Genomic DNA, 11,585 nt, shown 5'->3' on the forward strand with positions numbered 1-11,585 from the left:
TATAGCTTCAGAACGGTTTGGCCCACAAACTGACAATTATGGGAAATTGACTCCCGAACATAGTTACATTTCCCTCTATGACCCCACAATTGTAAGACAGGTAACCCATACAAACAGAAGTATGGAGGTAGATGTGCCAACAGGGGTTGACGCATCTAAAAATAACATTTGAGCCATCAGCTAGATATGGAACAGACACTCCTAAACTGATTTGACTCTTTGCCATTTCTGGTATGGGCTATAGTATAAGGCCAAATGCAAGTTTGAAACCAAAAAGTCACTCAATTTAAGTAGCTAAATGAGCCATGGTCTGACCATATAAAAAACATTCCCTATGTCATCTTACTGACCAACAACTTAGACCTAGGTTGAAGACCGTCTCATTCTATACAATGCATGCCTACATCTAAGTATGAACATATGAAGAATGTCTGACAACTCACCCCTTGACAAATGCTCTTATGTAGACCCAAGCTTTTATTTTGAACAATCAGTAGCAAAGGTAAAAGATTAGAAAACCAAAGAATTAACTGAACAGTCATTTTTACTACAGACTGAACACCACCTGTTCTCAATTAGAAAGCAATGGACACGAGAACCATTATTTCAAAGAGACAAGGCATTTTTGAAAGTAAAATGGTTCATGTACTCCCTCACTCTAGCGTAGCAAGAGCACCAGCAACTTCCTGGTCAAAACAAAAGCAGAAAGAAATGCAGTGTCAGCAACACAGAAAGTTAAGTAACCAATGTCAAAAACAATTCTCACCATTAGCTTCTAGAGGATGAATCCATTACATTTTCCTTTTAAATATGGTTAGTACAAAGGACTTCAAATTCAGAGAGCAAAGATCAGAGCAGGTTAAAGTGAACCATTAGCTTGCAGAATCCTTCACTAGTGATGGATATACGCTTGGTGCACCAGTACCAACAAAACTGTCCTTGGGCGCACTTCCACTGTCAACAGGGATAGCCTCCCTAGGAGTGTAGCGGGTTTGGGAGAAGACAGTTCTGCCATTCTCGTAGTGCGATTTGGAACTGTAGGAATAGATTGGGATGACACCCGACTGTTCAACGATGCTGGCCTGAGTGCTACTAGAGGCACCATCTTCAGTGCTTTCGTAGTGCTTCTGCTGAGACATTGGGGCCAGTTGCTTCTGGGGCATTTGAGCTACATGCCATAATTGCTGAGGCATGGGGGTCAGTTGGTGCTGTGGCATGGCAGTGTGTTGCTTCCGCTGCTGGGGCATTTGAGCTGGATACCTCACTTGCTGGGGTACGGCGGTCGGTTGCTCCTGCTGCTGGGGAAATTCAGCTGGATGCCACACTTGCTGATGTGTCTGCGGCATGGCGGTCAGTGCAGCGACTTGTTGCTTCTGGACCATTTTAGCTGGATACCACACGTCGTGAGGCTGCTGGGGCATAGGGGCCGGTTGCTTCTGTGCCCGATGCCACACTTGCTGAAGCACGGCAGCCGGTTGCTTATGCTGCTGGGGCATTTGAGCGGATTGCCACAGTTGTGATGGAATGGCGGTCAATGGATGCATAGTGGCTGGTTGCTTCTGCTCCTGGAGAAATTGATCTGGATGCCACAATTGCTGAGGTGGCTGGGGAATGGCTGTCGGTTCAATTTGCTGCTGAGGTTCAGTAGCTGGTTGCTTTTGCTGCTGAGGCATTTGAGCTGGATGCCATACTTGCGGGGGCATGGTGGCCTGTTGCTTCTGCGGTTGAGGCATTGGGGCTGGTTGCTTCTGCAGCATGGTGGCCAGTTGTTTCTGCTGCTGGGGCATTTGAGCTGGATGCCACTCTTGCTGGGGCATGGTGGTCGGTTGCTTCTGTGGTAGAGGCATGAAGGCCAGATGCTTCTGGGGCATTTGAGCTGGATACCTCACTTGCTGGGGTATGGTGGCCAGTTCCTGTTGCTGCTGGGGAATGTGCACTGGATGCCACACTTGCTGAGGAATGGCGGTCGGTTCAATTTGCTGCTGAGGTTCAGCGGCCGGTTGCTTCTGCAGCTGGGGCTTTTGAGCTGGATACCATGGTTGCTGGGGCATGGTGGCCGGTTCCTTCTGCTGCTGAGGTTCAGCAGCCGGTTGCTTCTGCTGCTGGGGTTCAGTGGTTGGTTGGTTCTGGGGCATTTGAGCTGGATACCACACTTGCTGAGGTTGCTGGTGTATGGCGGTCAGTTCCTTCTGCGGTAAAAGCATTAGGGCTGGTTGCTTCTGCTGCTGGGGAAATTGAGCTGGATGCCACTCTTGAGGCATGGTGGTCAGTTCCTTCTGCCGCCGAGTTGCAGCTGCTTGTTGCTTCTGGACCATTTTAGCTGGATACCACACGTCATGAGGCTGCTGGGGAATGGGGGCCAGTTGCCACAATTGCTGATGCTTGGCAGCCGGTTGCTTATGCTGCTGGGGAATTTGAGCGGATTGCCTCAGTGGTGGAATGGCGGTCAGTTCCTTCTGCAGGTGACGCATAGGGACTGGTTGCTCCTGGGGAAATTTGGCTGGATGCCACTGAGGTTCAGCGGTTTGTTGCTTCTGGGGCATTTGAGCTGGATGCCACACTTGCTGGGGCATGGCAGTCAGTTGCTTCAGCAGCATTTGAGCTGGATGCAACACTTGCTGAGGTTGCTGGGTTATGGAGGCCGGTTCCTTCTGCTGCTGAGGTTCAGTAGCCGGTTGCTTCTGCAGCTGGGGCTTTTGAGCTGGATACCATGGTTGCTGGGGCATGGCGGTCAGTTCAATCTGCTCCTGAGGATCAGCGGCCAGTTGCTTCTGGGGCTTAGCTGGATACCACACTTGCTGGGGCATGGCAGTCAGTTGCTTCAGCAGCATTTGAGCTGGATGCAACACTTGCTGAGGTTGCTGGGTTATGGAGGCCGGTTCCTTCTGCTGCTGAGGTTCAGTAGCCAGTTGCTTTTGCTGCTGGGGCAATTGAGCTGGATGCCACACTTGCTGGTGCATGGTGGCCGGTTGCTTCTGCTGCATTTGAGCTGGATACCATGCTTTCTGGGGCATAGCTGTTGGTTGTTTCTGCGGTATAGGCATTGGAGCCGGTTGCTTCTGGGACATGGTGGTCAGTTCCGTCTGCTGCTGAGGACCAGTAGCTGGTTGCTTTTGCTGCTGAGGAATTTGAACTGGATACCACACTTGCTGAGGTAGCTGGGGTATGGAGGCCTGTTCCTTCTGAAGCTGAAGTTCAGTAACTGGTTGCTTCTGGGGCATTTGAGCTGGATACAACATTGATTGAAGCTGCTTAGGATAAAAGGCCGATAGCGTCTGCTGTTGGGTCATGGCGGCCGGTTGCTTTTCCTGCTGGGGCATTTGAGTTGGATACCACATTTTCTGAGGTGCCTGGGGCATGGGGGCCAGTTGCTTTTGCAGGATGGCTCCCAGATGTTTCTGTTGCTCTTCGGTCAGCTGCGCTTGCAATTGAGCTGTTGGAGAGTTGTAATTACCATATCCTTTAGACCTAAGTGGGCCTGTATAGAGCCATGCTGCATCAGAACCTGGTGCAGGATACCCATCACCTAGGTTAGATAAAGAAAAAAAGTAAAATGCCAGCCTTTGAAGTTATTGGTACCACAACAGTTAGTTGAAATTCATGTGTAGAAACTCACTTGATGTAGAACAGGTTATCCCGCCAATTAGCAGGCAACAAAGCCAAGAAACTCTTTAAAAAAAGAAAGTCTGTTATAAACAAAGCTACCTGTAACACCTGACGTACAAGGGAAAAAAACTAGAGCAATACTTTAAAAACCTACCTGAAAGCGATTCCAATCATCACGGCCATTTTGCGCCTCAAAAGCTCCCCAGTAATCAGAAATAATGGCTGGTATAAGCCCTAGCATAATATTCCTTATGATGTATCTGGCAGGCTTTTTTGGTTGCTCCTTTTAAACAAATCCCAGACCCTTCTAATGGCATTGGCTAATTAAGGACAGCTGTTAGCCCCTGATCTACATTTGATTCCTAATTCCAAATTGACCCCTAAATCCTACACCCTGGCCTAAACACTTCTGTGCATCAGAAATGATTCAATAAGCAATATGGCAACAATTGCATCCAGCCTATCAGAAGGCAAGGTGATGCAATTACCATATTGCTATAACCTATCTAATCGTTTAAAATACCCATAAGTGACTAAGTGGTAGGTGTAGGGGCTAGGGGTTGATTTGGAATTCAGACATTTACTCAGGTGTGGTTGATTCTCTAATTGAATTCCTGACAGGTTTGACAGCCCTTACTCTAAAGCACGCTTCAAACTCATTACACGGAGGGCCAAGTGTCTGTGGGTTTTTGCTCCTTCCTTGTACTTGATTGCTGAATTAAGGCCACTAATTACTCCCCTCACCTACGGTAGTTGTCTAGGTCTTAAACAAAAACCTACAGACACTAGGCCCTCCATGGAATGAGTTTGACACCCCTGCTCTAATGTAGGAAACACATTTTGTCTTGGCACTTCATTGATCGGTTTAAATTATTGCTTGTACAAAATTCACTTAGTTCATTTGAAGATTAGAGGCTAAATGAGCAGTTAGGCACCATTATTTTACACATGCCTTCTTTTAAACCGTGTGTTTCATTCAGCATAGCAACAGTAGATGGTTAACATGTTTCAGTTGCACATAGTGCCACATCTTGGACAAATTCTGAATTCAGACAGACGCCAATTAAACACTCACATTATGCAAACACTGCACACACATATGCTTTAATTTTTCAGAGGCAAACATATAGTAGGGCTCGTTTGAGTGGTAAGGCTAAAGCAACTGACTGTAGACCAAAGTCAAGAAGTTAAGTCAGGAGAGGTGCATCTGCTACAACCGAAATTCGGATAGTAAAGTTGTTTTCCAACAGCAAGGCTCAGATCACCATGGCAGTGTTGCCATTGTTTATAAAAGGTTTCCTTTATAATGTCAAAAAAACATGTCTCCAACACCCACTCACAAACTGAAATAATTTGTTACATTATACAAACAATAAATGAGAGAGAGCCTTAATCACATCATTTATGCACTGTAGGCTACACATTAACTGCAGCAAATTGGTTCCTGTTTCAGTCATGTTCTTTTTCACTTGGGTTAAACAAAAACAATAATGATTGGGTGACAATGGAGATCCCACATGACAGGTGATGGCTGCAGGATGAAGTTGGTGAAGAGCAATTGCAGAAACTTGGAAATTCTGCAGATTTTTGTAAAGTTCATGCAGTCGACATATCGACAGACTCACGTGGGAAATGTTTTATCCCCAGAACGCAAAACACTTTGAAAGGCGGTGACCAACAATTGTCACCGACTTGACAATAGTGATCAGCTCTGAGGTGCCCACTATCTCCATAAAATGTCTCCCTCATATGGATGAAATAATACAAGACAACAACCCATCCTCTGACCGTCTACCCTCCTTTGTGGAAGCTATTTTTCCAATGTTGTCTCAACTTTGATTGCAGTACACATCCACAAACACATAAACACGAATGACACTGTTTAGATAGCTATGCATATATCTCCAGCCCCCTTAAATCTGCCAAAGTGTTTTCCCTATTCCGACTGATGTTTCCGCTTGCAATCCATCTCTGATAATTATACTTGATTCAATGTCTGTGCCTTGAAAATTCCAATCTCCTTTTCTTCTCCTGTTTCTTTCAGCACAGCAGGCAGACAATCTGTTCTTTTTTCTGGTCTTTTATATTCACCCCGAGTGCTCCAACCATTCTGTACTTTATTGTACGGCCCTTAATGTCTAGTAAACTCCCCTCTTCCACTGCTGTAGGCTGGCCTACTGTAACTGGAAGGCAAATGTATGTCACTTAAATCAGACCGGGTTCAAATACTATTTAAAATATTTCAATTAATTTCACATACATTCAAAGTAAGTATTCTGATCTTTTATTTGAAAAGATAAGTAGTTAAATGTTATGTATTTGGAAATACACTTGGAAAGTGTTTGAAAAACTCAAAATCACACACTATTTTACACTCCAATGTATTAAATAAGTATTTGAAATACTGTCAAATAGTACAATTTGTATTATAACCCAGATATTATAACTCAGATACTGAAATACACATGTTTTTGAATACAGGTCTGCACTTAAATGTAGCATTTGCATGAAAATACACAGATATATATTGTATTATACTGCATCACATTCTATTGTATTTCTTGTTTCTTTGCGATTGCATTTGGAATCCTCAACTGTTGTTTTTTCTGAAGACAGATTCCAATTCTTATTTCTCTGTTAGACCCTCCAGGCCCTATTAGTCTACTGAGGTCAGTCAGTTGCGATTGTAACCATCAGATCCAAAATCTCAGTGGTGAGTAGCCACTGAGCTGTTGTCAACTCGCAGATGGCAGTCCTCACATAAAGACACACCATGCCCACCAGAGCACACACATAGCCTACATCAGATTCAGGCAGAAATCAATACGGACTCCAAAACAGACAATTATTATTTACATTCATTTATTTGTTTGTTTTACAACTCAGTTTTAGGATCGGGTACTAGTGCCTGCTTCACCTCCTAAAATTAAGAAAAAAGTATTTGAGAAGCAATGTAGATAGATTATATAGAGACAACTCAGTATAATTCACTGCTGCTTTCTATATATTATCAAAGCCACTTAAACGTATACTGCTCCATAGACATGGGTTCAAAATGAATTTGTTTCTTTCAAATACTTTTTTAGCTGCTCATAATTGAGAGTTTATCTGTCACTCCGGGCAGGCTCAATCATCCCTCAAAGGCATTTGAAAGAAAACCAATAGTATTTGAACTCAGGTTTGTTTTCACCTCAGACCTTGAGATCGCCTCTTATGAGTGAGTGGAGATCTCTCCCTCGGGCATGAGCCATTTCATGGCTGACTCGCTGTCGTAAATGCCCAGACATTTTTCATTGGACTTCAGCCTGTTCACCAGCACAAACAGGAACTGAGACAAATAAATCATAGTTATGTTCAGTAGGGCACAGCGTAGCAAAACGTTCTGCAACCGAAACTAAAACTAAAATCAGTTTTTTTTTGGACGAGACCAATGTCAAAAGTAGTTCAATACACATATATGAATTTTGTTGATGGGCATTTCCTTTTCTCCCGCATTTGGTAAGGGTTTTCTCAGATCACAAAGCAGTGCAACACATCTGACTCCAATGAATCAATTTACAAATTCAATTCAAGCTGCAATTAAAGAGTTGATTCAAAATAACTTGTTCCAAATAGTGGATTAGGGACATTATCTTAAGATCTGAATCAAATAGCCAATATAATAGAGGTTTTGGTGAGTCGCTCTTTTCAGGTCCAGTAGCTGCTTGCCTGATCTCACCTTTTCAACGAATTCTGGGGCCAAAGCTCCTGACCTAGCCGGTCCTTGAGCACTTCATAGTCACCACTCCCCATGTTGATGAAGAGCAGGATGTCACCCCTTCACCTCTGACTGGTACAGACCCACTGCTGTCTGTCTGTCTGTGTGAGAGTGTGAGAGAGAGAGGGAGAGAAAACGAGAGAGAGAGCTAGCGACAAAGAGAAAGACAAAAGTATGGGAAATAGATATCAAAATAGGCATGTGCCAGTACATTAACTGTCTGTATGTATAGTCTGGTTATATGACTGAACATGACAGGCTAATAATACAAAGATGTGATGCCAAGGTGTAGTTTTAACCAAGCTGGTTTAAATCTTGCTGTCCAGGTATTTGTAATGCGAGTCAAGCAGGTGATTTCTGATGGAATTTTTGGACGGTTGCATCTGGCGAGTCATTGTGGCTGGTTGCTTCTAATGCAGAGGCACGCGAGCCGGTTGCTTCACCTAAGGTATTTGCGCCAGTCGTCACACTTGCTGAGGCATTGTGGCTGGTTGCTTCTGCCGAGGCATTGTGGACGGTTGCTTCTGCTGAAGAGGCATGCGAGCACGTTCCTTTTGTTGCTGGGACATAGGAGCAGGTTCCTTTTAATGAAGTGTGGAGAATATATCTATAATTTACCTTGGAAACAAAGACAAAAAGTTCAACATAGTAAAATGCCAGAATTTGAAGTCATAGGAACTATTCAAATGCTGTTTTTTTTTACTTAATTCATTTGTGTATAACAAACACTTTTAGCTGTAGGATAACAGGTTATCCCTCCAATGAATAGATCAATTGAAGGTCAGAATTCTCATAATATGCAGTTAGTGAATGATTTCAGCAACAGTAGAGGACTGGCCACCCCACATAGCCTGGTTCCTCTCTAGGTTTCTTCCTAGGTTTTGGCCTTTCTAGGGAGTTTTTCCTAGCCACCGTGCTTCTACACCTGCATTGCTTGCTGTTTGGGGTTTTAGGCTGGGTTTCTGTACAGCACTTTGAGATATCAGCTGATGTACGAAGGGCTATATAAATACATTTGATTTGATTTGATTTGATTTAGTTGGTTTAGAAAAATGTACATGTTCAAAGACATTCTGTTGTGTGTAGAGAATATTTGAGTTAATTGACATATTCCCAACCAATTGTGTTTTTTGTTCGTTTGAGTTGTTTGGAACTTATTATTTTACTTCTTTTGTACATAATGTTGCCGCTACCATCTCTTATGACCAAAAATAACTTCTGGGCATCAGAACTGCAATTACTCACCACGTACTGGCAGAATCCTTTATTTTTTTTTTACGAATCCGACAATCTCGACGTGAATGACATACTGCTTTCCCAGGAACAGGCCCAGATCCCCGTGATTTGTTTGAAGAGAAGGTGGAGAAAAAGGGGCCAAGGGCTGGACTGCCTTCTGAGAATTAGTAGGCCATCGAATAAATCCCCACATCCTTCCATTCTGCTAGCAAACGTGAAATCATTGGAAAATAAAATACATGACCTACGCGGAAGATTAATTCAAAACTGTAACATCTTATGCTTCACAGAGTCGTGGCTGATTGACGACATTATCAACATGCAGCTGGCTATCCTCCAGGATAGAACAGCGGCATCTGGTAAGAGAAGGGGCGGTGGACTATGTATTTTTGTAAATAACAGCTGGTGCACGATATCTAAGGAAGTCTTGAGCTATTGCCAGCCTAAGGTAGAATATCTCATGATAAGCTGTAGACCACACTATCTACCTAGAGAGTTTTCATCTGTATTTTTTGTAGCTGTCTACATACCACCACAGACTGAGGCTGGCACTAAGACCGCATTGAATGAACTGTATTCTGCCATAAGCAAACAGGAAACCGCTCACCGGGAGACGGTGCTCCTAGTAGCCTGGGACTTGAATGTATGGAAACTTAAATACATCTTACCAAATTTTTATCAGCATGTTAAATGTGCAACCAGAGGGGAAAAAAACTCTGGACCACCTTTACTCCACACACAGAGACGCATACAAAGCTCTCCCTCACCCTCCATTTGGCAAATCTGACCATAATTCTATCCTCCTGATTCCTGCTTACAAGCAGTAATTTAAGCAGGAAACACCAGTGACTTGATCAATAAAAAAAGTGGTCAGATGAAGCAGCTGCTAAGCTACAGGACTGTTTTGCTAGCACAGACTGGAATATATTCCGGGATTCCTCCGATGACATTGAGGAGTACACCACATCAGTCATTTGCTTCATCAATAAGTGCATCAATGACGTCGTCCCCACAGTGACTGTACGTACATACCCCAACCAGTAGCCATGGATTACAGACAACATTTGCACTGAGCTAAAGGCTAGAGGTGCCGCTTTCAAGGAGCGGGACGCTAACCCGGAAGCTTATAAGAAATCCCACTATGCCCTCTGACGAACCATCAAACATGCAAAGCATCAATACAGGACTAAGATTGATCGTACTACACCGGCTCTGACACTCGTTGGATGTGGCAGGGCTTGCGACCCTTTACAGACTACAAAGGGAAGCACAGCAGAGAGCTGCCCAGTGACACGAGCCTACCAGACGAGCTAAACTACTTCTATGCTCGCTTCGAGGCAAATAACACTGAAACATGCAAGGGAGCAAAAGCTGATCAGGAAGACTGTGTGATCACGCTCTCCGCAGCCGATGTGAGTAAGACCTTTAAAGAGGTCAACATTCACAAGACCGCAGGGCTTGACGGATTACCAGGACGTGTACTGCGAGCAGGTGCTGACCAACTGGCAAGTGTCTTCACTGACATTTTCAAACTCTCCCAGTCCGAGTCTGTAATACCAACATGTTTTAAGCAGACCACCATAGTGTTCTTGAGCACAGGGACTAAGGTAACCTGCCTAAATGACTACCGACCCGTAGCACTCACGTCTGTAGCTATGAAGTGCTTTGAAAGGCTCACATCAACACCATTATGCCAAAAACCCTAGACCCACTCCAATTTGCATACCGCACTAACAGATCCACAGATGATGCAATTTTGTTGCACTCTACACTAATATTCTTTGCTATTCTTTGACTAGAGCTCAGCATTCAACATCATAGTGCCCTCAAAGCTCATCAATAAGCTAAGGACCCTGGGCCTAAACACCTCCCTCTGCAACTGGATCCTGGACTTCCTGACGGGCCACCCCCAGGTGGTAAGGGTAGGAAATAACACATCCGCCACACTGATCCTCAACACAGGGGCCCCTCAGGGGTGCGTGCTCAGTCCCCTCCTGTACTCCCTGTTCACTCACGGCCAGGCACGACTCCAACACCATCATTCAGTTTGTCGACGACACAACAGTGGTAGGCCTGACCACCGACAACAACGAGACAGCCTATAGGGAGGAGGTCAGAGACCTGGCAGTGTGGTGCAAGGACAACAACCATTCCCTCAACGTGATCAAGACAAAGGAGTTGATGGTGGACTACAGGAAAGAGAGGACCGAGCATTCCCCCATTCTCATCGACGGGGCTGTAGTGGAGCAGGTTGAGAGCTTCAAGTTCCTTGGTGTCCACATCACCAACAACACATCACCAACATGGTCCAAGCACACCAAGACAGTTGTGAAGCGGGCACGACAAAACCTATTCCCCCTCAGGAGACTGAATAGATTTGGCATGGGTCTTCATATTCTCTAAAGGTTCTACAGCTGCAGCATCGAGAGTATCCTGGCTGGTTGCATCTCTGCCCGGTATGGTAACTGCTCAGCCTCCGACCGCAAGGCACTACAGAGGGTAGCGCGAACGGCCTAGTACATCACTGGGGCCAAGCTTCCTGCCATGCCAGGACCTCTGTCCTAGGCCGTGTCAGAGGAAGGCCCTAAAAATTGTCAAAGACTCCAGACACCCTAGTCATAGACTGTTTTCTCTGCTACCGCACGGCAAGCGGTACCGGAGAACCAAGTCTAGGTCCAAGAGGCTTCTAAACAGCTTCTACCCCCAAGCCATAAGACTCCTGAGCATCTAGTTAAACGGCTAATCAGACTATTTGCATCCCCCCTTTACACTGCTGCTACTCTCTGTGGTTATCATCTATGCATAGTCACTTTAATAACTCCACCTACATATTACCTCAACTAAACGGTGCACCTGCACATTGGCTCTGTATCCCCCTGTATATAGTCTCGCTATTGTTATTTTACTGCTGCTCTTTAAATTCTTGTTACTTTTATTTCTTATTCTTAGTCATATTTGTTTTTAAACTGCATTGTTTCTTAGGGGC

General features: G+C 44.7%; 1 protein-coding gene across 2 annotated transcripts; it reads right to left on the bottom strand.

Moving 5' to 3' along the window:
* Positions 1–457: 457 nt before the first annotated feature.
* LOC149975682 (uncharacterized) lies at positions 458–10,944 on the bottom strand. Of its 2 annotated transcripts, XM_090204228.1 has the most exons (5): positions 8,609–10,944; positions 7,807–7,981; positions 7,325–7,511; positions 3,617–3,669; positions 458–3,526 (listed from the first exon to the last, which is right to left on the bottom strand). In XM_090204228.1, exons 3-5 carry the CDS (start codon positions 7,396–7,398, stop codon positions 873–875), a joined length of 2,781 nt encoding a protein of 926 aa, XP_090060354.1. In that variant the 5' UTR covers positions 7,399–7,511; positions 7,807–7,981; positions 8,609–10,944; the 3' UTR covers positions 458–872. The 2 variants fall into 2 exon arrangements, with proteins under 2 accessions (XP_090060354.1, XP_090060355.1); XM_090204229.1 differs by lacking the exons at positions 7,325–7,511; positions 7,807–7,981; positions 8,609–10,944 and adding an exon at positions 3,761–3,938.
* Between the last annotated feature and the right edge of the window lie 641 nt (positions 10,945–11,585).

This window comes from Oncorhynchus mykiss, chromosome 17, assembly GCF_057628025.1.
Source record: "Oncorhynchus mykiss isolate SJ-2025 chromosome 17, ASM5762802v1, whole genome shotgun sequence".
Classification (NCBI taxonomy): Eukaryota; Metazoa; Chordata; class Actinopteri; order Salmoniformes; family Salmonidae; genus Oncorhynchus; species Oncorhynchus mykiss.